Raw genomic sequence first — 26649 nt, forward strand, 5'->3', positions numbered from 1 at the left:
CGACGATTCTGATTGGTTTATTTGGCCCGTCTATCACCAACATAGGCCAATCAGCTAACCAGTATTTTCGCCCCTTCCCAAAATTACTTCAACGGAAGGTTTCCAGATGGATATGCGGAGCAAATCTATCTGGCGGAGTCAGGTAAACTTAAAGTGTGGTCAAGAAGTAATTTGCACTGAAATATTTAGCAAAATATTTATATCAATTTACATGAATCCACATTTAAAATTTTGACCCTGAAAGGGTTAGAGAAAACAACAACAGATTCAAAAAATTTATTTATTTAGCTGAGTATAGTTGCCACTACACCAATGAGCTGCAGTCACTGATTCAGACCTGACAGCAGCAATTTAGGTGCATCTATTTACATGTAAAGGGGACGTCACATGCTTTTTAACACTTTCCTTTTCACAATGAATCATTCACTTGTGCTCTATAAAAACTGGAACCGCAATGATTTGGTATGAATTACCCCCACGTTCCCCTCTTATGGCCCTGTTCTGAGGTTCGTCTGAGAGCAACACGTTTTGGTGCTGTTTGGATGCAAGCGGAAGGTGCAATGAACAACAGAATATCTGACTTATCCACTTGTAGCTTTGGCATCCTTCAGCTTGGACTACAAAATTGTTCCAAGAAACAAAAATAGTGGATTCGAGAAATTAGTAAGCCGGAAGTCCATGAACTTCTTTAGCAGCTCCGCAGCAAGTATGTGACATTATTGTTCAAAAGAAACGTAGAGAAAACCGAACAGCTTAAAAAATAAGACCCAAGCAGAATATAAAGATATTTATGCATTACCTGGACAGGCTACATTACAATTTACTGCACTTCTAGAGACTCTCATCTCATCAAAGGCTAAAAACGTGGATTTTGCATGATAATGTCTCCTTTAAGTGAATGAACTAAAATGCAGACAACCTGACGTAAGAGTAATGACTCACCTGAACTTCTGCTCTGTCTCTGGAGCCCTGTGTGGAGTGAGGGAGGCGGAGGAGGATATGATGGTGGCGACATGGGCCTCTGTGGATGGCTAGTACTTCCATTCATTGCATGAGAAAGGACCTGGCCCTAGGAGTGACCCACATGCCAGAGAAAAAGCAGTAACATACTATTAGTATTTTCATATCTCTAAAACATCTAAATAATAGCGCCAGTGCATAAAATAACACAAAGAGCTATTTTCTAAAGGAAAGAAAAAACATGATACACAAGTATATTTGGACATGTAACAATAAAATAAATTAGAAACTAATTCAGTAACTGTAATGTTAGACAGGGAACTGTGATTTAACAGAATATTAAAACAGGAAAGATAAAAACAAACACTAAACATAGACAACACATTGACAAATATCTCATTATTAATCAGTTAATGTAAGCAGGACAGCAGACATGGTCTGAGGAGAATGGGAGGCTTTGGTTAAAAGAAATACATAAAAGTGCTCCCCCATTCAAAGACATTGAATTAAAAAGATTTCATCTGACAAAGACAAAACATTTAAAGTAAGAGAGAGAGAGAGACAGACGATGGGGTAAAAGATTTCAAAGCAAATTCAGGTTCAACCAAGCCTTGTTCAGTCGTACATCTCATCTTTGAGGAAGGCGATCTAAATGTTGAACCACTGTGGGTATTTTTCACTACATTACATTGATGGATGTTGGAAGTAGGAGACTCAGAATGACAAATGGCTGTACAATGTAACTATGACCCCGCACAGTAGATGCAAACCTAATTGCTTGGCAAATGTCAGACGAAGTAATGAAGCCGAATTCAAAATGACTGTCAAGTTTCAATGACTTATTTTTTGTTGTGGGACTATTCTAACTCCGTAAAGAGTCCTCGATATTTATTCCCCTCCAATTAAACTGAACTGAAATAAAATATTTCTTTCGCAGTAGTTTGATGTTGCAGAGCACCAACATTGGGAATTAAATTTTGTTTTTCCTTACCATCTGTCTCACTTAAATGTGTGTCCTCTTCCAGCTTTGTTTGTCACAGTTCTGGTTGTTTTTTTAAAAAAAAAAATTATTACTCTCACTAAGTATGGGCAAGTTTAAGTTCATAAAAAAAAGATATTGCTGAAGGAATTTCCCCAATAATTAATCTGAACACATGCTTGCATAACTTGAATGGCATGTCTTCGTGTCTTTCCACTGTTCAACAGAGGGCGATAGAAATTGGCCTCTATATGGCATCATATTCATAATCAGTCAAACACTTATCTCTAACTTAGAGGTCTTTGGCAACTGGATCCACCTAAAAAATTAAAGTATATATATATATATATATATATATATATATATATATATATATATATATATATATATATATATATATATATATTTTTTTTTTTTTTTTTTTTTTTTTTTTTTTTTTTTAAAAGGAAGGACTTTTTAGGGGTGATAAAAGTAGTGCCATTTGTGATTTTATAAAAAAAAAAACATTAATAAACAATTTTTGAGATTTATTTTACCAGTATATATGCAGGGCACCGTAACCAATGGACATAAGGTTATTGGTTAGTTTTTAATGACACGAAGAAGAGCTGAGTATGTGATAACTTCTTGTATATGCCATTAAAAAAGAATTAATGAAAACAAATTGATTGGAAAGCTCAATGTAGCAGATAATTAATAAGAAGTGGCCTTAAAATGAACATTCAGGTGTTTCTAAACCTGAACTCTGTTCAATGATCTTTTGGCCATCAAACTATCAGGAAAGTTAATGACTTCAGCAGTTTTAATAAAATTATGAAAAAATGTTCCATCTTCAGTTCGAACAGCTGTAATGTGATCCTGTTGTGTTTTTTGTGCGTGTAAACTCCATTAAGCGTTCTTTTAATTTTATAGCTTTTTGTCACAGCTAGAATTGCGGGGGGAGGGGGGTGTTAAGTTTTCACAGGCGAAGTGTAATTACCAACCAAGGGCAACACTTTTGTTGGTGAATTGTCTCCATGTTGTGCAACCTGCCAGCTGAAGTCACGACAGAGATAATCATCATATCATAGTTATCTGCTGTGTTTACAAGCTGGGACAAACTCTCAGGAAAAAGCTTTAGTTAAATACCATTGTGGATTATCTCCTACCTAGGCCATTATAGGGAAGATAAGAGTTCATGTCAACATCACGGCAGGCCGCATATATGTCAGGTTTAGCCTGAGAAAAAGCTGAATCACAAACTGTCCCTGAAAGACCATCGACCTCAGGAAGCTCTTGGTACTCCTTTGGTTAATGATCTGCTGTTGACTGAGGAGAAAACCTTTGCTCTGACCTGACAATCTTGCAAAGCAAACCATTTTAAATAGTTTTCTATTGGATGTTCAATAGAAACATGCAATAAAAGGATAGCAAATGTATTTCAGTGATCTGGACAGATTGCATGAACCTCTCTGCAAAGTTTAGGAAAGTGACCGAGCCAGCCGGGCAGCTAATATCTGCTGTGACAGCACCAGCAGTTAATGCTTACAATAAGTGCCTCTTCTAGATGTTTTAGATGTCAAAGGATCTAATAACACCAGTTGGAGATAAACGGAGCCCAAGCACCTGAGACCAATGTCATGTTGTTGTTGTTTTTTTATCTTAAAGTGTGAGCTACTCATTTTGCCCCTTCACCTACATTTTTTTTTACATCCTGCTTGGTACAGGACATTTTGTACTGACTATGGGTCACTGTTTTATTATTTTTTGTTTTTACTGTTCAAATTAAAACCAGTGACTTTCTGACCATGCACACCAAATACTGCAAGTCTAATCTGAAATAAATTTCCCTTGAAAGATCAAAGATCAGATTCAATTTTACATCCCCTTTTGTTTTTTCCCTATAAACCTGATCGTGCCGGTGCTCTTGCACCAAATCTGTGTGAGCAGGTTTGGTGTGCATAAATAAGAGCAGATGATGTAATGGGAACATCTTTTTTTTTTATGAAATAAGACAAAAAGTTGCTGAAAATGATATTAACCTAAGGCCTCAACAGTCGACTCAAACATAAAGAACGGACGCTGAATTGAATTTTGACATCCGACAGATGAGAAGCAGTTAATGGTTAGTGAAAGTAAAATAAAATAAGGAAAATGTAGTAATGACACACATTGTTTAGTTCAGCCATTCAAATGAATAGATGGGAGAGACGGAACACTTTTTTGAATGTAATGAAATGTTACAGAGGTGGCTTGTTCAGATAATTACATTAGTGACAGTGGCTGCTGCAGCAGTGGAGCCCACAGAGGTTGTTAGCGCATCGTCAGGCCCAGCAGCGGATATGTAGGTAGAGACATGGCTGAGCGTAGGCGAAGGCGTGGGTGAGGCGCCAGGTGAGTCCAGGCTACAGATCTGAAGCTCATCAAGCAGACCCGCCGTGGATGACGAGTAGTGGCTGAGCGCTGACACTGTCACAGGGGAAGTCGCCGGTGACACACCGCTACCGAGGCTCACGCTGCTCAAAGCGCTGACGCTCTGCCCACTGATTGTTCCAGCTTTCATAACAGCTCCGCTAGGAACATACGGGGTGGGCGACGATAAGGCCTTGGGCATTAAGCTTGATGGGTAGTCGAGTGATTCGGAGCTCCGGCAGCGATAGGGGGAGTGCCGTGCTGAAGGGTCAGGGGAAGGAGGCCCCTGGTGTTGGAGTAAGAGGAAATCGGTGGGAGAAGGAGGAAAGGAGGCGAGTGCTTAGTTACATCACTTATTAGCCAGAGTGTCAAAAAGGGTGGCGGGACAACACAACTGAAGCTCGGCTGACGGTGAATTCAAGCTGCTGCAACATCTTTTAAAACATGGAAACAGAACGATGTAAATTATTGACGCATCATTAGTAGATGTTTAGTGCTAAACAGCAAATTATCCCTCCTGGCGATGAGATAAATCTACACTAAAAGAAACATTTGGTTAATATCACAAATACAGTAAACATGATTAAGAATCGCAGTTCTGTTGGTCGAATGGAAGCACCAAGACCAGACAACTAAAGCGCAGCAGACACAAGTTGCTTACAAAACACATCAAAATACATAATTATTTATAAAGAATGTCAAATTAGAAGATGTTCTGCTACCTAATGATGTCCTGATCTGATTTTAGGTACTGGATTAGGATTTGTATTTAGGGACATTTAACTGATGGGTATTGGAAGTTGTGATGTTATCTCTGTGATTTTTAAAAACTGGCCACAGGGTACAGCTGGATGGTGCGGCTGCAACAGACTATTTTCATGTGTGCGACTTGAATGTACTTGTGTTGTAGAAAATGCTCTTTTTTATCTAATGATTAAGGTTTTCCCCTTATAATATAATATAGGGGCTTTTCTCTCTTTACAACAATGCTCACAGTGAGGGAGAGGCTGTTTTAGCTGCTGCAGCTTCTTCTTCTACTGTGTCTTGTGATATGCCCTGCTCTTTTTCTTAGGTATCCCCAAAACAACTGTTTCTTAATGAAAGTAACAGTAGCGGAGAAACCAGTTGAAACACATATGTTTAAATTTCAGGATGTCCAAAGCAAGGCGCCAAATTTATGACACAGAAAAGCTATTTTGGTAAGCTTTGTACTTACACAATTTACTGATGCTACTCCTGCCATGTTTAAAGCCAAAAAACACAAAAAAGTCATGTCAAAACAGAGGTAACATGTTAACATTAGCTAAGCTATTTAGAAAAAACTCCATATGAAAACATCCTCAGCAGGAAAAAACCCAGAAGTTTAATAAAGATTGTAGCTGTATTTGTCGAGTCAAAAATACTTTTAGGAGTAAAAATTATATGGCTATGCATGTTTCTGGCAACTTCTTTTTAACCAAGCTAACCCATGCTGGAGTAGCATATTAGGGCTGTTGAATGCAGAAACTAAAAGGATAGCATATGGTCCAGAACAAACTTGTTGAGCCAGTTGGTGTGATACTGATGAAATGTCTAAAATCAGCTATTTTTTATGCATTTCCATAAAGTTGATTCTGTTAACTTTAATAAGGTATTTGGGGCTCTGGTATTGGTGATAGTCTTAAATGACTTGGACCTATATCAGGGACAAAAATACCATAAGAAGACATCCCTACTTTTATCAATTATGCTCTAAATGTAGCACATCTGATATATAGTAGCTTGACTACATGTTTTGTGCATAATCATCTAATGCAACCGTTGTGTAGCTGTTTAGTCCCTCTTGATGCTACCAAAGTCCAAACACAAAGGTATGACTGCAAAGACCTGTAAGCGGTCACTGAGCAACTTGCTCTCATTACACTGCAGAGTCAGGTATGTACCAACAGTTGTGCAGGTGACGGTCTCGGTGGAACCGTAGGAGGAGGCTTTGTCATCTCCACTTGCGGTGGGGTTGGGGTTGAGGTCTGATCTGGATCTCGATCAGGGACCTTCACTTCCACTCGTGGATTTGAGGCCAAAGATGTTGGACGTTTTAGATGTTCTGCACCCAAGTGGACAGAAACTGAAGCTGTCTGTGATGGGGTTTGGGGTGGGTTTAAAACCGTTTGTGGAGGGGGGGAAGATGGTGGAGGGGAGCCTGAGGTCAGGACCTTGGAATGGGCTCCAGTTTGATGGTTAAAGTGAGAAGGGGGGTCAGGGAAGGTGACTGGGGTTAGTTTAAGTGAAGAAACCTTACGTTTCTGTGAGCCGGCAGTGGAGGATGCATGGAAGTTGCTAATATCATTTGCAGCTGTGGACTGATTAACCTGTTGGACTGAATTTGCACTGGTCTCTGAGTAAGAATAAGAGGATGTGCTGCTAAGAGTGTAGGACTCTTTCAGTACCGCGTTGTCAGTTTGAGTGCAGGTTAGCATTCCGGGACTTAAATCTTTAGCCAGATCAACGATCAAGTTGTAGTCTGGTGGATTGGTGCCAGCAGGCAAGAGGTTAAAACTCTCTCTCCTGGGGGGTGGCATTGGTAAAGGACTGACATCCTTGTTAGCCAATCAGCAGCAGAAGCCAAAGTAAGTTCAAACAACAAAAATGAGAAAAATAATCAGCGGAAAGAATTGTGTTACTAAGTTGTTTCAAGAATATGCTCAACACAAAGAGATTTTGCAGAAATGACTAATTTCCAGCGATAACAATTTTTACCAATCAATGACATTAAAGGGGTAAATTACAATTACGGTCAGCTTGAGTATGAAGAATTTACCTGTGTGGGAGACTTTTTGTCCTGTAGGTTGGGCCTGACACTCCGAAAGCCTTTGGCAGCAAGAGATGAACTGCTGGCATCTCCATTCTTTAAACCATCAGTAGCACTGCGGGACCGCCAAGAATCTGCAGATTATAACAACATCATCTTCTGGAGGGTGCTTCACTTTACGCCTTTTTAGTTTCATTAGAGATGTTTCACAGCTTCTCTGGCCGTGTTCATTGTTGAGATTTTCCACCAGAAAGACCAGTGACTTACCAAAGTCTAATGCTTGAGAATCATTACCTGGGAAACAGAGAACAGCAGTCATCATAAATAATGCCTCTGTGTGTGGTTTTGTCATTTTATGTCCCTAAAGCAGCTGACAGCTATTATGTTACATAAAATTATGTAATTACATCTAAGGAAACAATCAGTTTACAAACTGAAAGTATGTTGAGTGCTTCGTAGAAACACACTGTAGTGAACAAAGGGATGTAATAAAACAACAGAAAAGGAAATAAAACAACGATCAGAACTCAAAATCCACTACTACCAACTACATGAGGAGAAATTACATGATGCCACATAAATGACCTAAACAGCAGCACATACAATAGAAGGACAGAGATGAAATGTGCAAGGAATGCAAGAGAATATTTTCTATAGCGCACGGATGTCTCTCGGGGTCTTTCACAGAGGTGCATAGTTGTGAATTTGATTAAAGCAGAACCTCATATGCTGAAGAAAACCCATCATCTCTCAAAGATCAAGTTCATTCTTTTTTTCCCTATTTTTTAGATTAATTAAATAAAAACAAGCAAACATTTCTATAGATACATACAATATATTTGATCCCTTTCACACCAGGATTAAGACCATGACACTATGTAAAAAATAAAGCAGAATGTGGATGGCCTCGACAGCAGACCTGGGCATTCTGTCGACCCACGGACCATATCCAGGACCCGCCATTAAAATGAGTAAAGAAACAAGAATAAAGTGTTAATTTTGGACGCAAATCAAGTAATACTGCTTTTACTGTATTTTTAAAAGAAGGTAATATCTTTAGTTATCTGACTTCAATAAGCACCCTCATTGTCCTACAGCAATGCTGCATTGTTCGCCGGCTCAACCCTGGTAAACAGAGACTTTAAAAAAATCATTGACCAAAGTTTTATCAGAAAATCAAAGTGAAGGGAATGTGCTAAATTTGGGAAAGACAAAAAAATTAAAACTTTTATTCAAATGTTCTGACTAAACAGGCAGTAAAATTATAAGACCTTGCTCACTTTTGACAAATGTTTCAATTATTTAATTTTATTGTTATGGTGCAATATCTACTGCTGCCAGAAGTAGATAAAAATCCTATTTACAGTTTATTACAGTGACAGTAAGGGCATCTGGTGTTAAAACTCTGCCAAGTCTATGTCCACGTTGTGGTGATGTGCTGCGATGACCTCTGCATTAAGAGAGCATCCAAAAGGAATCGCTCATTAATTACAAGGTTGGATGTCATCATCTAGCTGCAATAAACAATCCATTCTCTCCACCCGGAGAAATACCAAACTCAAGAGCTTAGGAAGAGACAAGCGCTTAGCGTTGGATGCATTGTTTGATGGGAGACTTGAGACGGTTGTAAGGAAGCAGTTCAAATGCAAACTACAGGTGCTTCTTACAGAAAATGTTTTACTTTCCTCTTCTCATATTGATTGTTTCTGACTACAAAAAAAAACTTACGGTAGAGGCGTAGAAACTAGATAAAAAGTATGTATGAAAAGTCCTGAATGTCCTTAAGACTGCAAGGTGCTCTAAATATTATAACTCATTTAATCGTTGTTAAAAAGAAAAAAAAGATTTCTCCTGAAAAATCTGTTGTAAATCTGACTGCATCTAAGAAGTGAAGAATATAACTGTAAATACGCAATACTTTTAGGTACTAATCCCTGTTTAAGTTGAAAAATGTGTTAAAGTAAATAGAACATGACACTAACAAAACCAAAACATTGGCAAGACATAAAACTTCATGTGATTATTTCGGTCAACTTTAAAACAAAAGGAGCTCACACCTAATTGTAGTTTATTTAGAAAGCCAAGCATGCCCACAAAATAACAAAAAATCAACTACAAAATTAAAGCAATAAACTGCATTTGAGAAAAAAAATTAAACCAAAAAACTTTTTAAGCATAGTAAAGAAGCAGCCACCCTATTCTTACCATGCAGCATCTTAGACATGTTTACTGTCTCCAACTCCTTGGGTAAGATACAGTTTCAAATGTAACGACAATACTTTGACACTTCCAAAGTTAAAATCTGTGTGTTTGCGAGTGTTAGTACCTGTGGCCAGATTAGGTGAGCTCTGGACCCTCTTCATTGGAGAGAGTATGAGTGACAAGGCCACGCTTTTGCGAGCATATCCTCCGCTATCTTAGAAATCCCAGCCAGGCCGGTGATCATTGAGCCCGAAGCAGAAGCGCACATGCACATGCACGATCGCAATAACGCCAACACACCAAAACACAAAGACGCACACACACGAACACACACACAAAAAAAAAAAACGCAGTTAGAGCAAAGCGCATGCATTTTAAGATCACACTTTAAATCACCGCAAATTACTTTTTTGGTTATGCAGTAAATAGTTTGTTATATTCTATTAGATTTTGATTACTTACTTATCATGCCTGGACATAAATTCAAGAAGGTAATCGGTTTATATGCAGTGATCCTAAATGCCTCTAAATTAGGTCTGCAGCATCAAACAAGCGTTGATCGGCAAGTTTGACCACAATACCAATAAGGTTTACAGCTGACAATAAGCAGCTAGTTTCCCTAAATGCAAACATGTTTCTGTTTAATAGATGCTAACTCATCTTAGAATACGTTTAAAATTTCTGATAAGTTAACTCCTGTTAAACAATCCTTTAACAGTTCTTTACTCTGCCAACGGCGGCATATAAACAAGCATTGCTCTCTGTCCCTCTGCTTAATTACCTCTTTACGTTTCACCTGCGCTAAACTGCTCCACCTGTCTTCCTTTCTGTCTGCTTCCCTATTTATTCAGGCAGCTCAGTCACTCCCATTCTTAGGTCCTCTGTTATGCTGCCTGTTCTGGTCTCCATCGTCTCGTGTTCCTGGTTCTCGTTGTCCCTTGCCAGCCTGCAAGCCTTGTCATTTTATTATTTAATAAACCACCATTCACCTCAACATGCGGCTTCTAACGTCTTGTCTGCAATTCGGTCCATTCCCTGAACTCAACCATCTGACACAAGCAGAGTCAGCCACCCATCCCCCAGTAACCAACTAAGTTTACAAAAGCTTTACAACAGGTTTACCAAAAGGTACTACAAACAAAAAAAAAAAAAAATAGGATCTTATTTTATTTATTGTCAACAATAGAAAAATATATGTTTGATTAAGCTTAGTCAAACCTGCCATCGGTGTGTTACGGGGCAGAAGGATAATTCCACGGTTTTTAAAACTAATTCCCATGTCTGTGTTTTGTGTCCATACCTGTATTCATATTGAAGAGCACTTCTTTCTGATCTACTGCAGGGGGACACACTTTCCTGTAAGAAAAAAAAAAAAAAAAAAGACTATTAACGGAAAGCATCCCACCACTAACTTTGGACACTAAAGTTGCTGCGTTTTCAGAATCTGAACTGCAAAAGGTTCGCTCAAGGGTTTGCAAAATAACCACACAACGATAGACCAATTAGACAGGAAAACCTGTTTTTTTTTCCCCCATACAGCTGCCCTGGCAAGACAGCATGAACCAGAAATATTGTTTATGACTCCAATGCATAAAGATAAATAATGTTAATTTTTCTGCAAAAATGTGTAGTCTGGAAATCTACAGCCAATATGTTTTAAATATGTGGATTCACATAGGATATAATTGATAGCTCTGCAACATTTATTCACTCAAACCCATACAAACACCTGAAAAAAATGAATGATGAGGGCTTTTTTTAAGCATCTTGAGTATTTACGGACAGATGGAGATTTGTATGTAAAAAAGCGGACATTTTAATAATATTATTCAAGGTCACCAACAAGACGAAGTACAAGAACAATAAAAGAGATACACAATATATATATATTTTTTATAAAACCCAAAAACAATTATTGGTTTAGTAAAAAAATTAATTATACAGAAGGTAAGGTGGTGCCAAGTTATTGAGAGCTTTGAAGGTAAAGAGGAGACTCTTCCAGTTGATCCGATATTTGATTTGATGGGTAACTGGGGAGGATGTTCAAGGATAGGAGGGATGTGTTCTACGGAGGGGGTTCTAGTGGTGATCCTAGCGGCTGTCCTCTGGACAAGTTGAAGTTTATGAGCGATTTTGAGAGGAAGGACAGTAAGACAAAATCTCACCGAGAAATGATGAGCGCTTTATTGAGGATGGCTGTGCTGGTGGGTGTCAGACAGACAGAGATGGTTGATGTTTCGAAGGTGGATATAGGCAGACTGAGTGATTCTATGGACGTAAGTTTCAAAAGATAAATTGAAATTAAGGATGACACCCAGACTCTTTGAGGGGAGGAGAAAACTGAAGAATCATCAACTGTAATTGTGAAACTCTTACATTTGTTTTAAGTGGACTTGGAGATGAGACCGACTGATACATCGGCCGGCCGATATGTTCGACCGATATTTGCGTTATTTATATGTGCATGCATTCACCGATCCATTAGCGCACTCTCGTTCAGATTGTTCACATATCTCTTTATTTATTTTTTGTTGTTTTGCTGTTTTTAAATATTCTCAGGAAAGTCATTTGCACAACAAAGGTATCGTGTTGCTACATAAAGTGCAAACATTTAAGTGTTAAGTCTGTTTTTATTGTTGTATTATATATATATATATATATATATATATTTTTTTTTTTTTTTTTTTTTTTTTTTTTTGATGCTCTACATTGTTTGTTATCCATTGTACCTGTTTTGTTTTGTTAATAAATGTTTTGTTTTTTTTAATAAATTGAGATGTGTAACATTTGTTATCATTGTGTCCTTTTTGTCATGTAAATTGGGGAAGAAATAGGAATACTGGCTTCAAGAATTGGCCCCCCCCAAAAAATTGGCAGCACATATTGGGGATTGTTAGACTGATGTCCAAATAATCGGTATCAGCCTACAAAACCTGTATCGGTGGATCTTTAACTTAGAGCCAACAAGGAGAAATTGCGTTTTCTTGAACTTCAGTTTTAAGACGTTTTGACAAAACCATGAAATTATTTTGCAGAGACAGTTTGAAAGGAAGGGTGGTGTATGATATAAATTATCTAAACCCTTCACTACACTTTTTAACTTTCAAACAAAACATACACACATTGTTCACACGTGACATTAATGTCTGTCCTAAATAAAAGCGTGAAAGCAAATCCAACACACTGAGGACTGTTTCCAGAGGTGGCCTTGGCTGGACGTTAGTATCAGCTTTAGTGTCACAGTCTGAACCCAGTAGGTCCTGAGACAAAGTAAAAGACCACCCTGTGACATCGCATGACTCCAGTAGCATTATTGCCTCAACATAGAGAAAAAAAAATTGTAAACAGCACTGGCCAACTCCACATTGCTCTGAGCTAATCTAAAATGGTTAAACATTTGATATTCTTAGCATTTTTTCAAAACCTTTTGGAATTGTACCTTAAAAAAGGTTTGAGTTTTCTTTCAAGGCCAAATAATATCTAGATAATTTTTGGGTAAGACATTTTATGTATATGTCTTTGTAGTATGCATTCTCATTTTGATAATTTCTGAAGCTTATCAATCCAGCTGCTTTACCTATATAATGAAATCACTCCTGCAAAATTAATCTCTCTGTATACAGAACTTCTTGAAACGTTTATGCACTATAGTCTGTGTAGCCTAATAAAGTCATCACCTATTCCACTCTGGTTGTTGGTCTTTAGTGACTGTGCGCCGACACTGTTTTTTTTTTTTTTTAAGTCTGCTGTTATTTGTTCTCCTTCACCTCTTTCACATTAAAACTGTTAAGCTATACAATTAAGCTTATCCCGTTTTGTTGCTAAAATAACTCAAGAAATCTCTGCCATGTTGATGTCTGAATAAAACAGTAGTCCACCTTACTAATCAAATGTAAAATGTAATAAAATCAGAGTTGATAATGTCCTTTTTACTGCTCAGCTGACCTTCCTCCTCTGGGATGTGACTATTAACTGGAGTTTAATGCAAGGTGTGAATGGCTGTTACTTAGCTGGTCTACTTACAACTGAATCAGTCAGGACACATACCAGTATTTCATTTACTTATTTTCAACTTTATTTATATAGCGGCAATTCACAACACTGTAAAGTGCCTTGAGATTACATAAATCAAATTCAATCAAATCATCCAGACAGATTGGTCGAAAAGTTTCCTAAGGAAGGAAAATCACATCTGAACTGGGCCAGAGATAGATATAAACCTAATTCAAGGTCTTTAAAGCACAACTGATACATAGCCTGGTGTTACACAATAGATAGCCTTACTAGCCAGTACAAATGATGCAGATGACCATGTTTACTTAACTTTATCCATCCATCATGCCTTGATTTAGCTATGTGGAGCCATTTTCCTTGAACTGTGGCATAAGCTGTAGGCACAGGGTATACATCAAAAGCTAAAGGCAACAACAGACATTGCATTGCTGACTGAGTACATAATACACAGGGTCATCATGGGGCTTATGGCACAAACAAGAAGCATACTCCACTGGCTGCCATAGGGAATGTATTTATGTAAATAATGTTGACAGATTGCTAACGCTGTATTACCACACACACACACACACACACACACACACACACAGATTTAACATTTGTGAATAATGTTATACTGTATGTATGTAGGAATTCTGAGAAAGTTCTTTAAAACATTTATTGATTTTTTATTTTAACTAGAGGAGAATATTCAGAGGTTTTAACTCATATTGTGCAGTAGAGTTTATTTTATGTTCAGCTTGAGCTTGAACATTTTAAAACTGTAGTCTTGTGTTTTCTTTCAGTTTCTATAATCGGCACAGAGGAGTGGTGAAAGGGCGTGGAAAGTTTATTTACAGCAAAAGAAAACATTAAAAAATACATTGCTGAAGCAGAATAAAGAAAAGTTGGACTACAGACTGAAATTATTAATGTTTCAGTAAATTGCTTAAACAGTGCAGTCAGAGGCAACTCCCAAACAAACAGGGTTTTTAACCTTAATTCAAAAGAACTCAGCTTCAGTTTTTTTGCAGTTTTCTGGGTGTTTGTTTCAGATTAGTGGAGCGTGAAAACTGAACGCTGCTTCTCCTTGTTTGGCTATGTGCAATGATGTTACACTCTAAATTACCTCCATGCAAACAGATATGAGCAGTAGGGATTTTCCATTTTCCAAAGGTCCTGTGATGATGACAGAACATACAACGCACATGCTGCTCTATATAATCCAAAGAATGACATGTATTTTCAGACATTTGCGCCAACGCTAGGACGCCCTGGGGGCTAATTTCACATTGACGTGTAAAGTGCTAATAACCATGGCTGTCACTGGAGGCTATTTTGGAGGAGGTATGTAGCCATATCATGAGGTGAATGTATTGACCCTTAATATTAGACTCCAGTGATGAGTGGCACTGGATGGATGGCAAACATTTCTCATTTATATTATCAGAATGACAACTTTCCATGCTGAAATTAGACCACTATTAAGAGATGATTTCCAAGAGCTATTTTCACAACATTACATAGCAATAACATCTATAGTTTGACAAAAATGAAAAATCACTTTGAAAATACATTTATTATTAGATAGACAAGACTTCAAAATGTAAAGTTATATGAAAAAAGGTTTCTCAATACTTGGAATAAAAAAGGAAATGTAACAGCACCTCTTTAAATTGTATTTTCCATTACTTTGACACATTATTTCTATAAAAAGTAGTTCTGATCTCTGTTTGGACCAGATTATAACCCCCAGATCACAAACATAGCAACTAAGAGCAAGCTCCTCCTGTCGATATAATAATAATAATAATAATAATAATAATAATAATAATAATAATAATAATAATAGTAAATTGTATTTCAAGTGTCTTTCAAAACACTCAAGGACACTGTACAGGTAAGTATATAATTCATTGTGGTCAGATAACCATATTTTGGCAGATACTTAGACTTAGACAACTTTATTTGTCATTTTGTATGCACGGAGTGCAAACAGAACGAAAACCAAGTCACAATTAGTCACACTTAAGTAATTTACTACCAGCTAAAGACTAGATCATTTATACACCAATTTGTCAGCCAAACTGGGCTGGTCTGATGTTGTATAGGGCCTTAACCAGAATTTAATTCATGACCACCACCAACGGCGTTGCAGTACAGATTTAGTAGAATCTGGATTTATTCTTTGCACTTTCACTATGTATACTTGCCAATTCCTTTAAAACTGACATTTACATTTTAAACTATTTAAAATCTCTTAAATTTATCTAATTTAAAAACATAAGATCAAATCTAATAGTATTCCCCTACTCGATAAACACTAAAGATTATTGCTCTATGGTCTATGTTGAAATTTAAGCATTTCCAGGAGGTCCTTGAGTGTCTGGGGCCCAAAGCAGCGCTTTTACATTGAGTCGGCTCTGCAGCCTATAAGGAAAATTGGCCAGTTTTACCTCGATCAGCTCCCTTCCAGGATCTGCAATCAATCTGAACTTAAAACTCCCATTCTCCTTAGGCAGTAAATAAATACCAGCTCTTTCAAGGAATTGGAAGGCTTTATTTACTTTTTAATTTTATTCTATCTTATAGGAAAGCTGCAACAGATAAATGGGAACATAAGAGTATCTCTATACACAATGAATGTGGTTTATACCTTTTGTACAAAGAGTGATAAATTTGATGAGGACATTGTTTTGTAATTGTTTGGAGCCAAAATCAAAATTTTAATAAAACAAATAATGGATTTATTGTTAATGTTTATTACATCTGACAGCTGAAATAAAAGAAATCCACAAATATGCTATAAAAATCTGTTATCATAGTTTTCTTTTAAATTTATGGACTTGTAAAGTGCTCTATAAATAAAGGTTGACTGATTGATTGAAGTTGTTTGTGATTATGTTTATGTGTGAATTACACCCATTTCCAGTACACTCTAAAGTCCAAGTTTGTTTGCTCTATCCATAAACCTTTATATGTCTGGTGAGAAAAGGAGAGTCTTTACTTTCCAAGTTGCTCCTCTCAGGTCTCAATACCGAAAAACCGTAACAAAACCGTTCATGCAAAAGTAATTATTCCTGACATTTCTTTGGTAAGACTATAAAAGTAGAACCTTCCTAGACACGGCTGTCTGTCAAACTCCTGTGGTGCTCTAGAGCTCTGCTGGAGATAGTTTGCTTTACGAGAATCAAATCAGTTTTAAATTATAATTTTTTTAATAATTCACAACAAATGTCATCTCATGACCCTTTATGAGACAAACCGATCAGCTTCATACACAGAAACATTGAATAAAATTAATCCCAATATTTTTGACAGATTTGCATTAAATTTGAAACTTTCTACTTTGATCATGGTTATAAGACATTTCAGTCAAATTCAGACTATTATGGCAACTGTTAAAAAGCTTTCTAAGGAAGTGGAGCTGATCGCACTAAAGCATCGTCTTTGCAACAAGGCAAGGCAAGGCAAATTTATTTATATAGCACAATTCAGTACAGAGACAATGCAAAGTGCTTTACATGATTAAAATATAGGAATAAAAGCAAGTAGGGATAGAATGTAGAAACAAAAAAAGAACATTAAAAACAGTAAAACAGTTTAACTGGAACATTCAAAGGCAATTTTAAACAAATGTGTTTTTAATCTCGATTTAAAGGAACTCAGGCTTTGATCACAAAACCTCAAAAGAAGCAAGACATGGTGAAAGTGGAAAGGAACAGACTAAACATTTGAAGCATGAAAGTTACACATTTGAAAAGTTAATTTATGAGGGATAACTAGACATTCTGTGGCGTTAAGAAAAGGCGTACACTAATATAGTTTTAATGCGCTGGTAATCCATGATAGTAAAAGTCAGGATCAGGGGGGCAGAACTCGAAGACAACCACAAGTTGGTCTCAACCCGTAAAAGACTGATCAGTGCTCCTTGAGACTTACACTAAGCTTAAACATAACTACCACTTGCCAAACCTAATGCCTTAAGCTAACCTTACAACATAACTTACCTTCAAACCTTCATTGATTTACATTTTGAAAGCTGCTTCTGCCCAAAGAATGAAGATAAGTCTCCATAACATGGTTGTGTAAACTGATTTAGGTCCCCACAACACGAGTAAGGCTCGCCCACACACACCCACATGGACACAGAGTCACACACACAGGAGTAAATCATGGGTCTGGCGTCGCAGGCTGTCTGCATCCAAATGATGGTCAGATTATAAGCAGCATCATGTTTCTTTGAGACAGATCAGCGGCGACACAGCAGCTGCGACCATGGTGTAATGTTAGGGCAAGACACTTGAAGAAACTGCTGCAGGCTTTAAAGCTCTGCCCGTTTGCTCAGACTTTTAAAAGTATTTCAGAACAAACTGAGCAAGTTTTTCATGTATTTGGTAGAAAACGCTTTTGCATTACAAACTATTTATTTTGCACACCAGTGAGTGGGATAAATGATCCATTAATTGGTAGCGAGGGCTTACAGTACTTTCCAGAAAAGAAGGCAGAGAAAACTAACCTCTTTAAGCAACTTTCAATTAGTAAAGCTAGTGAATGTCATCTCTAATAAGAGACTCTTTCTATTCAGTATGTTGTTCCAAATCTGTTCCTCATTGCACAGGCCAAAGCATTTGGTGCGGCCACTTTCTCAGCGTAATTTTACTGTTTTCTTATTTTGCCGTGGTTTATCCGCTGTCTACAATTTAGACATTGGTGGGCCACTCTGGAGACTTGCACGTCTATAATTACTGGCCGTAATAGCAGTGGGGTTGCAAATACACCAAGTAAGAGCTACAAGCCAAAGAAACTGTGAAGTCCAACATCAAACCGTCCAGATCCATTAACCTAGTGAGACCCGTCTGCTTATGTTCGTACTAAAAAGCCCTACTTCGAGCGTCAGAACTTTTAGTAACGATACAAAAACAAAAATAATTTCAGTGATTTTAGTCTCGCAGTCACCACAGACTAATACCTGAGGTTTACCATCTTCAGGGATGTGGCCATTTTTTTTTTAACCACGGCAATTTTAATGTTCTTGGCTCCAACTAATCTCATGATGCACATTCCAGGATATGTAGTATTAGAGATGGTATACACATTTCTAATAATAAACTACATTTTTATTATTATGCTTAGTTGTTGTTTACAACTAGGACTGGTTAAACACAAGACGGATCACAATAAACAAGGGCTTGAACATTTGTTGTGACGGGAATGAGAGAACTTTCTCAGAAAGAATCAAAAACTCTTTTGGTCAGGAGGTTTGTTAGAAAAAAATAAAACTAAGAACACCAGGCATGACGACATTATTCACTGCAGAAAAGTTTCAGGAAACTGACACCATCTCTTTCTAACATCCTGGCCACACTAATGACAACAGAATGGCGATCAGCTGATGTAGACATAGGGAAATGTTTCACGATGAAATGCATCTTTTATCGTGGGGCGGAACGGTTAGTAGCATCTAGCCTCGGACCAGCTGCAGGTCATTTTATAAAGTGACGGGTAAATTTAACTACTGAAAAAGGCACAGACGTTGGTCTAGTTTATAAACAGGAGAACAGTGCTCACTGTTGACAGATGATATTTAGGGGGCAACAGTGTGCCTTGGTTGTGTAATGTGTCCTACACACCCAATGCTCAACTCTGCAGAAAAACGCAAGTCAGTAAAATGTAAGATATTTAAAGGAAAAGTCTGGTCAAAATCAGAATTCAAACTACTGAAAGTACTTTAAATATAAAAGTATTACATACTGTTCAATAAATTATACGTTTTTTTAATTAAGAGTAATTTTCATTTAATCATGTTTATGCGGAGGCGTCCATCTTGGTCAACAATAGTACTGTCACCTCCCAGTTTGTGACGTCACATCGCAGGACCGGCTGTTGAGTCCCAAGGCTCTATTTGTTGTGTTTCACTACGCGCTATTATCCAAGATGGCGACGATGAAGCAGAGAGTGATGGATTAATTAGCGACAGTGATGGGAGTCATCACCATCTGATAGCGATATGGATTTTTTAGAAGAGTTTCTGGGCAGCAACCGGACTTTTGACGGAATCCAGCCGTACCAGTTTGAGCCAAGGAGACCAAAAAGGACGATGTGAGTTGAATCTGTCTGCTGCGGCACCAAAGTCGTCTCTTTATTTTTGTGTTATTCTTCTCAGTTTGTTCTTCTTGCTGATGAAATATCTCAGTGTCAATATCAATTAAAATTAGCGCTGTCAGTTTTAACACGTTAACTTTGTTTGACCATAACGCCGCCTTTTTTAAAGCGTGTTAACAGCATTATTGTTTTTTTCCCCCACCACGCCCTCCGGACTGTGTTTGGTTTTTTTTCCCCTCAGCTTACGTTGTTCCAAAATTGCTAGAGACTTGCATAACAGACCCGTGCTCACTGTTGCGAAGTCAACTTATTTTTTGCGACTTTGGTCTTCTTTTTTCTAAAGTCGCTTGTTAATTTCACGAGTTGCGGGTTGCAGTATTGGGCTTGTTTGAAAGTGAAGGGGATTGTTTCAGCTCTAAACTTAGTGACACTGCCGCACTTCAGACACCAGCGGAAATATCCCTCCACCTCATAACGCACTGAAGCTCATCCTGCCATAGGAGCAGAGTTGAAATAACTTACTTTTCCACTTTTACCCGATGTATTGCAACATCCAACTCCCATGCAGGTGGGCATTGTTGCTTCAACAATAGCTCTTGTGAATTTCAATGGTGAAGTCCTCTCAAAATCCGAAATAATTGTTGTTGATCGCAGCTGTGTAGAACGGTTCCTATTGAATTTGCTTGTAAAGCACGGAGAACTGCCCTCGGCTCACCGCGATGTTACGTCACAGGATGTGATGTCAGGCGGCTGTTTTTGCCCATATTTGGGCAATAATGGCCGCCCCCAGTATCAGTGATCGCGACGACAATTTATGTTTTTATTTCTTTACTGATTAACGCTAAATTCATTAAATCACCACGAACGTATTAGTTTTAGTTATAGCTAATGATCCACTGATTTTTCCTTGTTGACCGGACTTTTTCTGTGAGAGGAAGAACATGAAGATTTAAGATAAAACTAATCTGATCAGTTGATCAGATCAAATTCAATTATATTGTACTGTACACTTGTATGTAAACACTGAGCAATCAGATATTCTTAATGAAATATGCAGATTTCTGGATTTCTTTAAGATCTGAAATTTTTATCACAATTTTTTTTTACTAGAAAATGTCTAATCTCCTTTGTGGAAACTTTGTTTTTTTTGTTTTGGCAACAAATGTAAAAAAAAAAAAAAGTGGCAGGTCTTTTAAAAGACTCGGTAAACCTGATTCAAGCATAATATGAAGAGACTAAAAGAGTAACTCCTGATGTGCAATCAACAATTTTTAAAACATATTTTTTCTGTGATTATTTATGACAACAGCAGACAGCAAGCACTTATTGGAGATAAAGGTCTGAAGGACCCTGACCCTGAGTGGTCACTCTCGCAATGATACTTAGAGGATGTCAGCAGATTAAGCTCCTTAGAAAATCTATTTTAAGAGCTAAACGACTTTAAAGTCATCACACAGACATGTTCTAATCATCCCTTCCTGTACAGAAAAGCCTGTCAGCCTGTCTAGTAGAAGCATTAATAAACATATTTTCTAAAGCGATGACCCACACTACATAAACATGCGAGTTTTCAGGGATTCAATTGCAGGAAATAGACTAAAGAGTGAGGCCATTTTTAAAAGCTAACTGGTGGGATGTGAGAAGAAATCCCCTTTAAAAAAAACAACAAAAAAACAACAACCAAGGAGATCTAACATAAATCTCAGTGGAGACATCGAGTTTGAAAGGAACAGACGGAACGGACATCCAAAAAAGGCAGAATGTAGGATTGCTGCATTCTTTGTTCACTGAACTGAAGCCAAGTTATTTTGGTGGCACATTTTTGCGGTAAAATGAAGGGACTTAAGGGGTGCTGTGTGGGGGGAAAAAAAGGAACCCAGGGGAATGAAAAGTCTATGAATTTATTTCATGTGAAAAGCTATTTATTTTCAATAATAATAAAAAAATACAGAGAAATTGTCTGGTGACCACAACTGGTCAATTTGATCAGCCCTAACCAGTGACCGCAATGTCAGAAACTAAATAGTTGGGTTGTTTTTTGTTTGTTGAAGGCACCGCAACATTCCCGGGTCGAGAAACAACACTCTTTGGTGTATGACTTAAAGCAGAGGTAAGGTTTTTAGCAAAGTTGAGACATTAAAGCGCTCCGAAGCACAGAGATATCAGAAGCTATTTCAAAGGAACCATTTATCTTCCCTGTATTACAGAGTCAAAGAAAAAAAAAGCTGTACAAATCATTAACAACAGAAGCTAAAGCAAGATTAAAATGTAACTCTTGTAATTATTCCATCTTTGTTTAGAAGTAATAAAACTTTTCAAGAGTTTAATACTCTTGAAATATTAGTTGAATTACGTGATACTTAATGTTTTAATATTACAACAGAAAAATATTGAGAAGTTTATATCAATATTTTATCAGTATCATTTTATGCACAATAACAGAGATGCAAAAATTCCTTTGACATCACAAGTGAAACTGAATTTGAAACCATTTAAGCACATTTTATATCCTTTTTAGAGCGTTGCTACTATAGTTTAATAAGTAAATGTTTGCTTTCCCAGAGCTCACCGTCTCCGTTACATAACACTAAAAACTCCAGGCCTGGATTTGAATTTTAATCCGCGTCACACTTGAACACGTAACAAATATGTCAAGAATTCAGCCAAATCAAAGTAAAAGCTGTAATTGCTTTAACAGACGCAAACATATCAGAAAAGGAAGTTTATCCAAAAACACTGCTTTAAAGCTCTCTTTCACACGAGCACAAAGCCGCCTGTTGTGAGACGCAGGACGTTTTCCAGGGGAATGCTCTATGAGCGCGGCGTAACTGCTCAACCGGCGCATTACGTCCACTGCTAGAGCTACAGCCACTTCCAACAAAGTGTCCGTTATCGGCCCTGTTTGTTCAACCTCGCCACTCATTAACGGACCCCCCTCTGGCCGTATGAATGGACGCGGGAGGTCAAAACGCTGACCCTGCATGCCCACTCGCTCCCCATACTGCAAATAACAGAGGGCCATGTGTTCTGTAGATTGCATCACTACTGCCCTAACGAGCAGAGCCGTCAGCCTGAGAGCACTAATGTAATTACGTAACACAATTCCTCTTGCTCGGAGTCAGGGCAGCGGGGAGGAAGAATGAATAGGATGTGACAATTTGTGGGTTTATTATGTTACCCTTCCAATATAGAAACTAGAATGCGGTTAGCTTATAGGAGTTTGATGTTAATGGAGTAGAAGAAGAAGAAAAAAAAAAAGAGAGTAGGAAAAGCAAATGGAAAATTTTAAATCTAGATTAAAAAAAGGGGGGGGGGATTATGATTTTAAGGAAAACATGACGCAGAATAGAAAAGGAAAACAATAAAAAAAAAACTGTGCAGCTCTTAACTGCTTATTATCTTATGTAATCTGTCCAACATCCAGAGAAGCATCACTATGAGCAGACACCTCATAGAACCACCAGTGTTTCATTTCTAACGCTTGAAAATAGGAGCACAGCCAGTAACATGACCCAAAGTGAATCGAATGCAGAGAATTTCAAGCTTTTTAAGACAAAAAAATTGTTAGAGATGGCCATAGGGACGCAGAATCTCATTCAAAGACATCCAAATGCAACAACAGAGCTAAAGTCTGTCCTGACTTTTTATTTTGACATGGTGCGGCTCTTTTAACCTCAGCTTTTTTTTGCTGCAGGAAGAAATAATCGCCGCTGATCAGTGAGAAGTTTGAAACACTAATCTGTGTTGAAGCAATAGTATATATTGCTGACGGCGAAGAACAGACACCAACACATTCCTCTCACAATTCTTAAGCAATATCAATAAAAACAACAAATCAAGTCGTGGACGGTCGCACACTGTCTATTTCCCCTGCATTGTTTACATTGTTAACATTTCAATTGTTTACATAACTTACTGCTGCACCTTATCCTGAAACTTACTGCAATTTACTGTGATTTCTCAAGCTGTATGCAAACGAAATTTCGTTCTGTACGCACTCTGTGCATACAAAATGACAAATAAAGTGTCTAAGTCAAGTCTAAGTTAGCAGTTGTGCTCTTAAATGTTCAACAAGCATAGCAAGATAAAATCAGATGGTTAAAGTAATCCTGCAGCCAGCTGCCCGGCTAACAGACTCGCTATCTGCAGTTTCAACATGCTGGTGAAGATCCTCAGTCATCCAGGACATGGTAAATGAAAAACAAGGTTAAAAGACAGAATAACTTCAGTTCTTGTAGATGAAAACATTTCGCTCTCCAGCTGAAGGGTTTTCTCCAATGGGCTGTTCTGCACACCTAAATTCATACACAGTTTTACTTCCACTAACAATAGGGCACAGTTAGCAGCGTCGTTAGCCGGGTTAGCTGAGAGATGTTTGGTTACATGAAAAAAGGAGTGAATTAGTCTGAAACTGACTGGGAATAAGGCTTTGTGCTGGACTGTATGGTTCTGAAAGCTGAAATCTGAGGCCTCCTCCTCCTGGTTGGACATAAAGGGATTCCTTCGCCCCTCTCTCTCACTATCTGTCTTTTCTGTGCAGAATATCAACATTTTGCTCCTCTAAAGAGTGCCCCTTATCCATGAGGTGTAGGTGCACAGCTGAGTCTGAGTCTCTCCATGTGGAGAGTCTGTGTAGTTTCTCTGGATGTTGAACTGCATACACCACGCCGCGCAGTTCGGGTTTGGGAAATCTGTCCTCAGGATGAACCAACCTCTGTCTGAGAGCGCGGATCAGACTGAAAGGATGTTGTGTTCGCAGAAAATCCTTCTGAGCTTCTCAGGTGTTCCAGCAACGTAGCGGATTATGATGTCGTCGTGTTTTTCTTTTGCTTGTTCTGTTCAGTAGTGTTTCTTTGTTTTCTGAAATCCCTCGCTGCCTTGACAAAAACCCAGTTAGGATATCCACAGGCTTGTAGAGCTTTTCAGATGTAATTCTGTTCTTTTTTTCCTTCCCTTCGGTCTTCGTGTGAACGTTTTCGTTCTGCAGACGGTCTGCGTCTGGTCAGCGGCGAGAGTCACACAACTCACTGGACTATCAGCTGTGGCCAAGATTGTATTCCCAAAACTTAGTGTGGATTGCAAAGGTACCAGTGTTAAGAGTCAAGGATGAAGATAAGAGGAACTTGATTAGCAGGTGCTATATTTACAGCCATTAGACAGGACCCTTTAACCCAGAGGGTGCTCCAAAACCTTAAAAAAAATCTATCAGCTGAATCATCGTCTAATCTTATTTTCATGTCAATATAATCAAACAGATATTCATTTTATTTCTATTTTAGCCCAAATCTTTCATTTTTCATCAGTGATCATGTAAACCTATAACTCTGCTTTGCAAAGGATTCTCTCAGCGATCTTCCCCCTGCAGCAGCTCAACAAAAATGCTTGTCCTCTGTAAAAGCTATACATAAAAGTGTTAGCACCTCTTTAGCTCCCCTTTAAGCAAATAGTCACTCTCAGTGAGGAATGAGGAAGAGGAGGCTCGAAACAGAGTCAAAGCAACAACAACATTTAGGTATTCAGGGGCAGTGAGCTTTAACTGTCTTTCTGCGCAGCCCGTTACAAACAGTTACATTTATATGCATTATAAAACGTACAAAACTAAATTAATAAAAAGGAGCAGACCGGAACTCCCGGTGACATTTAAAGAGGAGAAAGTATTTGTCATCATAGAAGATGAGCAGGTAAGTCCACGCTATGAGCCGAGGCTGAGAACCACCCCTCACTGTGTTCCCCGGGGGTCAAGGTGACATTCCACAACACCTCTGAGACCGGCCTAATGGAGGGATTGGTGCATGGCTTTTGTTGAATGAGAAATAAGAGAGCATGAAGAAAAAAAAAGGGTGTAAGAAGAGACGGAAGTATGTAGAAGTGTCAGAGGATGAAAATGAGACTACATGGAACAATCACAGGCAGGTAGGAGGTTAAAGAAAAGAGTCCAGGAAAGGTTTGAGTCTGAAATATACTTCTGTTTTTATCGTTTTCCTCCTTTAAATCTTCAGAGACATGCATCAGCAGACTATGTGCATCAGCGAAGTCGTAGCCCGCCCAGACAACAGACCTGTAAGCTAATGCTAGCTGTTATTAGCTTCACGGACAGCCCAATAACAAGGTTCTGTCTTGGTCTGGGTCCTTTGAGCTGCACCACGCAACGCTCTGCTGCATGAATCCATAATGAAACAGGGAAACAACATACAGACGTGGTGTCAGTCGTTGTTGTTAATGTTTCAATATGTTTTTAAGTTAAGGTGACCAGGTGTCTCTAACGAAAACCGGGGGTTGGTTTGTTTTGCACGATCGCAACGCCGACGGGGCGGGGAAGGCGCGTTCAACTCAGCTCTTCTACTACGTCAGGACAGCGGCAGGACCGGGGAAATGCCTCTCGTTGCGCTAAGTTTTTTTCCTCCATCATGATACAATGAATATATACACTATAGACGGTAATGTTTACTGCTTGGTTCATGCTGGTCAAGATGAATTACCATTTAAATTTGATATATAAGTAGCACATGAATATGAGTCGCAGGATCGGCGAAAATATGAAAAAAGTGTGACTTATAGTCTGAAAAATACGGCAGTAACTTTTTTCAAAGTTTCATTTTCCCAATCTGTAGCAATTAGTTAATTTTAGTACATATATTGTTACCAATAACCATGTACAGACGTACACAGAGAATATACGATGCTTACTGAAATACAGTCTCTACATGGAAAAGTATTTATTCTCCTCGCCGTTGCATACTCAGTCCACATACGATCCTTAATATGATCGCTTTGTCCCCCTTCTTAGTCTTATTTTCTTTATTGTTACTTGAGGCTGCAAACCTCAACTTGTTCCCTTCTCCAGCCGTGTGGGTTGGATGACGATCAATCTATTTGCAGATTTTTGGCTAAATCGTGTCGTGCCGCTCGTCAAACTTTACATTGTTTGCAGCCTTTCCAAAGTTGAGTTGTTCCCTGGTGCTATTTCTGAGGTGGCTGTGGAAGGAAGCACTATTTTTATTTAGCACCGTTTTTTCCTCGTCAACTGTCAGCAAACAAAAACTCTGAAGCAAGGTCTGTAATTGTGGCTTTGAAAGGAGGAGATAAATACAATTCCCTTTTGGTGTACGGGTTGTAAAATCTATTCAAATCTCCTAATTCATATTCTCTTAGACAGACGTCTGCTTACAGCCGTTAACAATAGAGGTATGAAAGCTGGGAAGAGAGTCTGCATATTTAGGAGGAACAAATG

At 38.2% G+C, this 26649-nt stretch overlaps 1 protein-coding gene across 17 annotated transcripts in view; it reads right to left on the reverse strand.

Moving 5' to 3' along the window:
- Positions 1-26649, reverse strand: part of sorbs2a (sorbin and SH3 domain containing 2a) — an 86607-nt gene that overhangs the window by 36227 nt on the left and 23731 nt on the right. For 14 of the 17 annotated variants that reach the window (XR_004931104.1, XM_036137476.1, XM_036137472.1 and 11 more), the window contains 6 exons: positions 10621-10676; positions 9445-9530; positions 7386-7412; positions 7128-7252; positions 4188-4616; positions 943-1069 (listed from right to left, as the gene is read on the reverse strand). Coding sequence is in view for 16 of the 17 variants with exons in the window: in XM_036137476.1 (XP_035993369.1) it covers positions 943-1069; positions 4188-4616; positions 7128-7252; positions 7386-7412; positions 9445-9530; positions 10621-10676 (850 nt within the window). In the remaining variant the exon portion in view is untranslated. Of the gene's footprint in view, positions 1-942; positions 1070-4187; positions 4617-7127; positions 7253-7385; positions 7413-9444; positions 9535-10620; positions 10677-26649 lie in introns of all 17 variants that reach the window. The other 3 variants (XM_036137477.1, XM_036137483.1, XM_036137484.1) reach the window with 3 other exon arrangements.

This window comes from Fundulus heteroclitus, chromosome 5 (genome assembly GCF_011125445.2).
Source record: "Fundulus heteroclitus isolate FHET01 chromosome 5, MU-UCD_Fhet_4.1, whole genome shotgun sequence".
NCBI lineage: Eukaryota > Metazoa > Chordata > Actinopteri > Cyprinodontiformes > Fundulidae > Fundulus > Fundulus heteroclitus.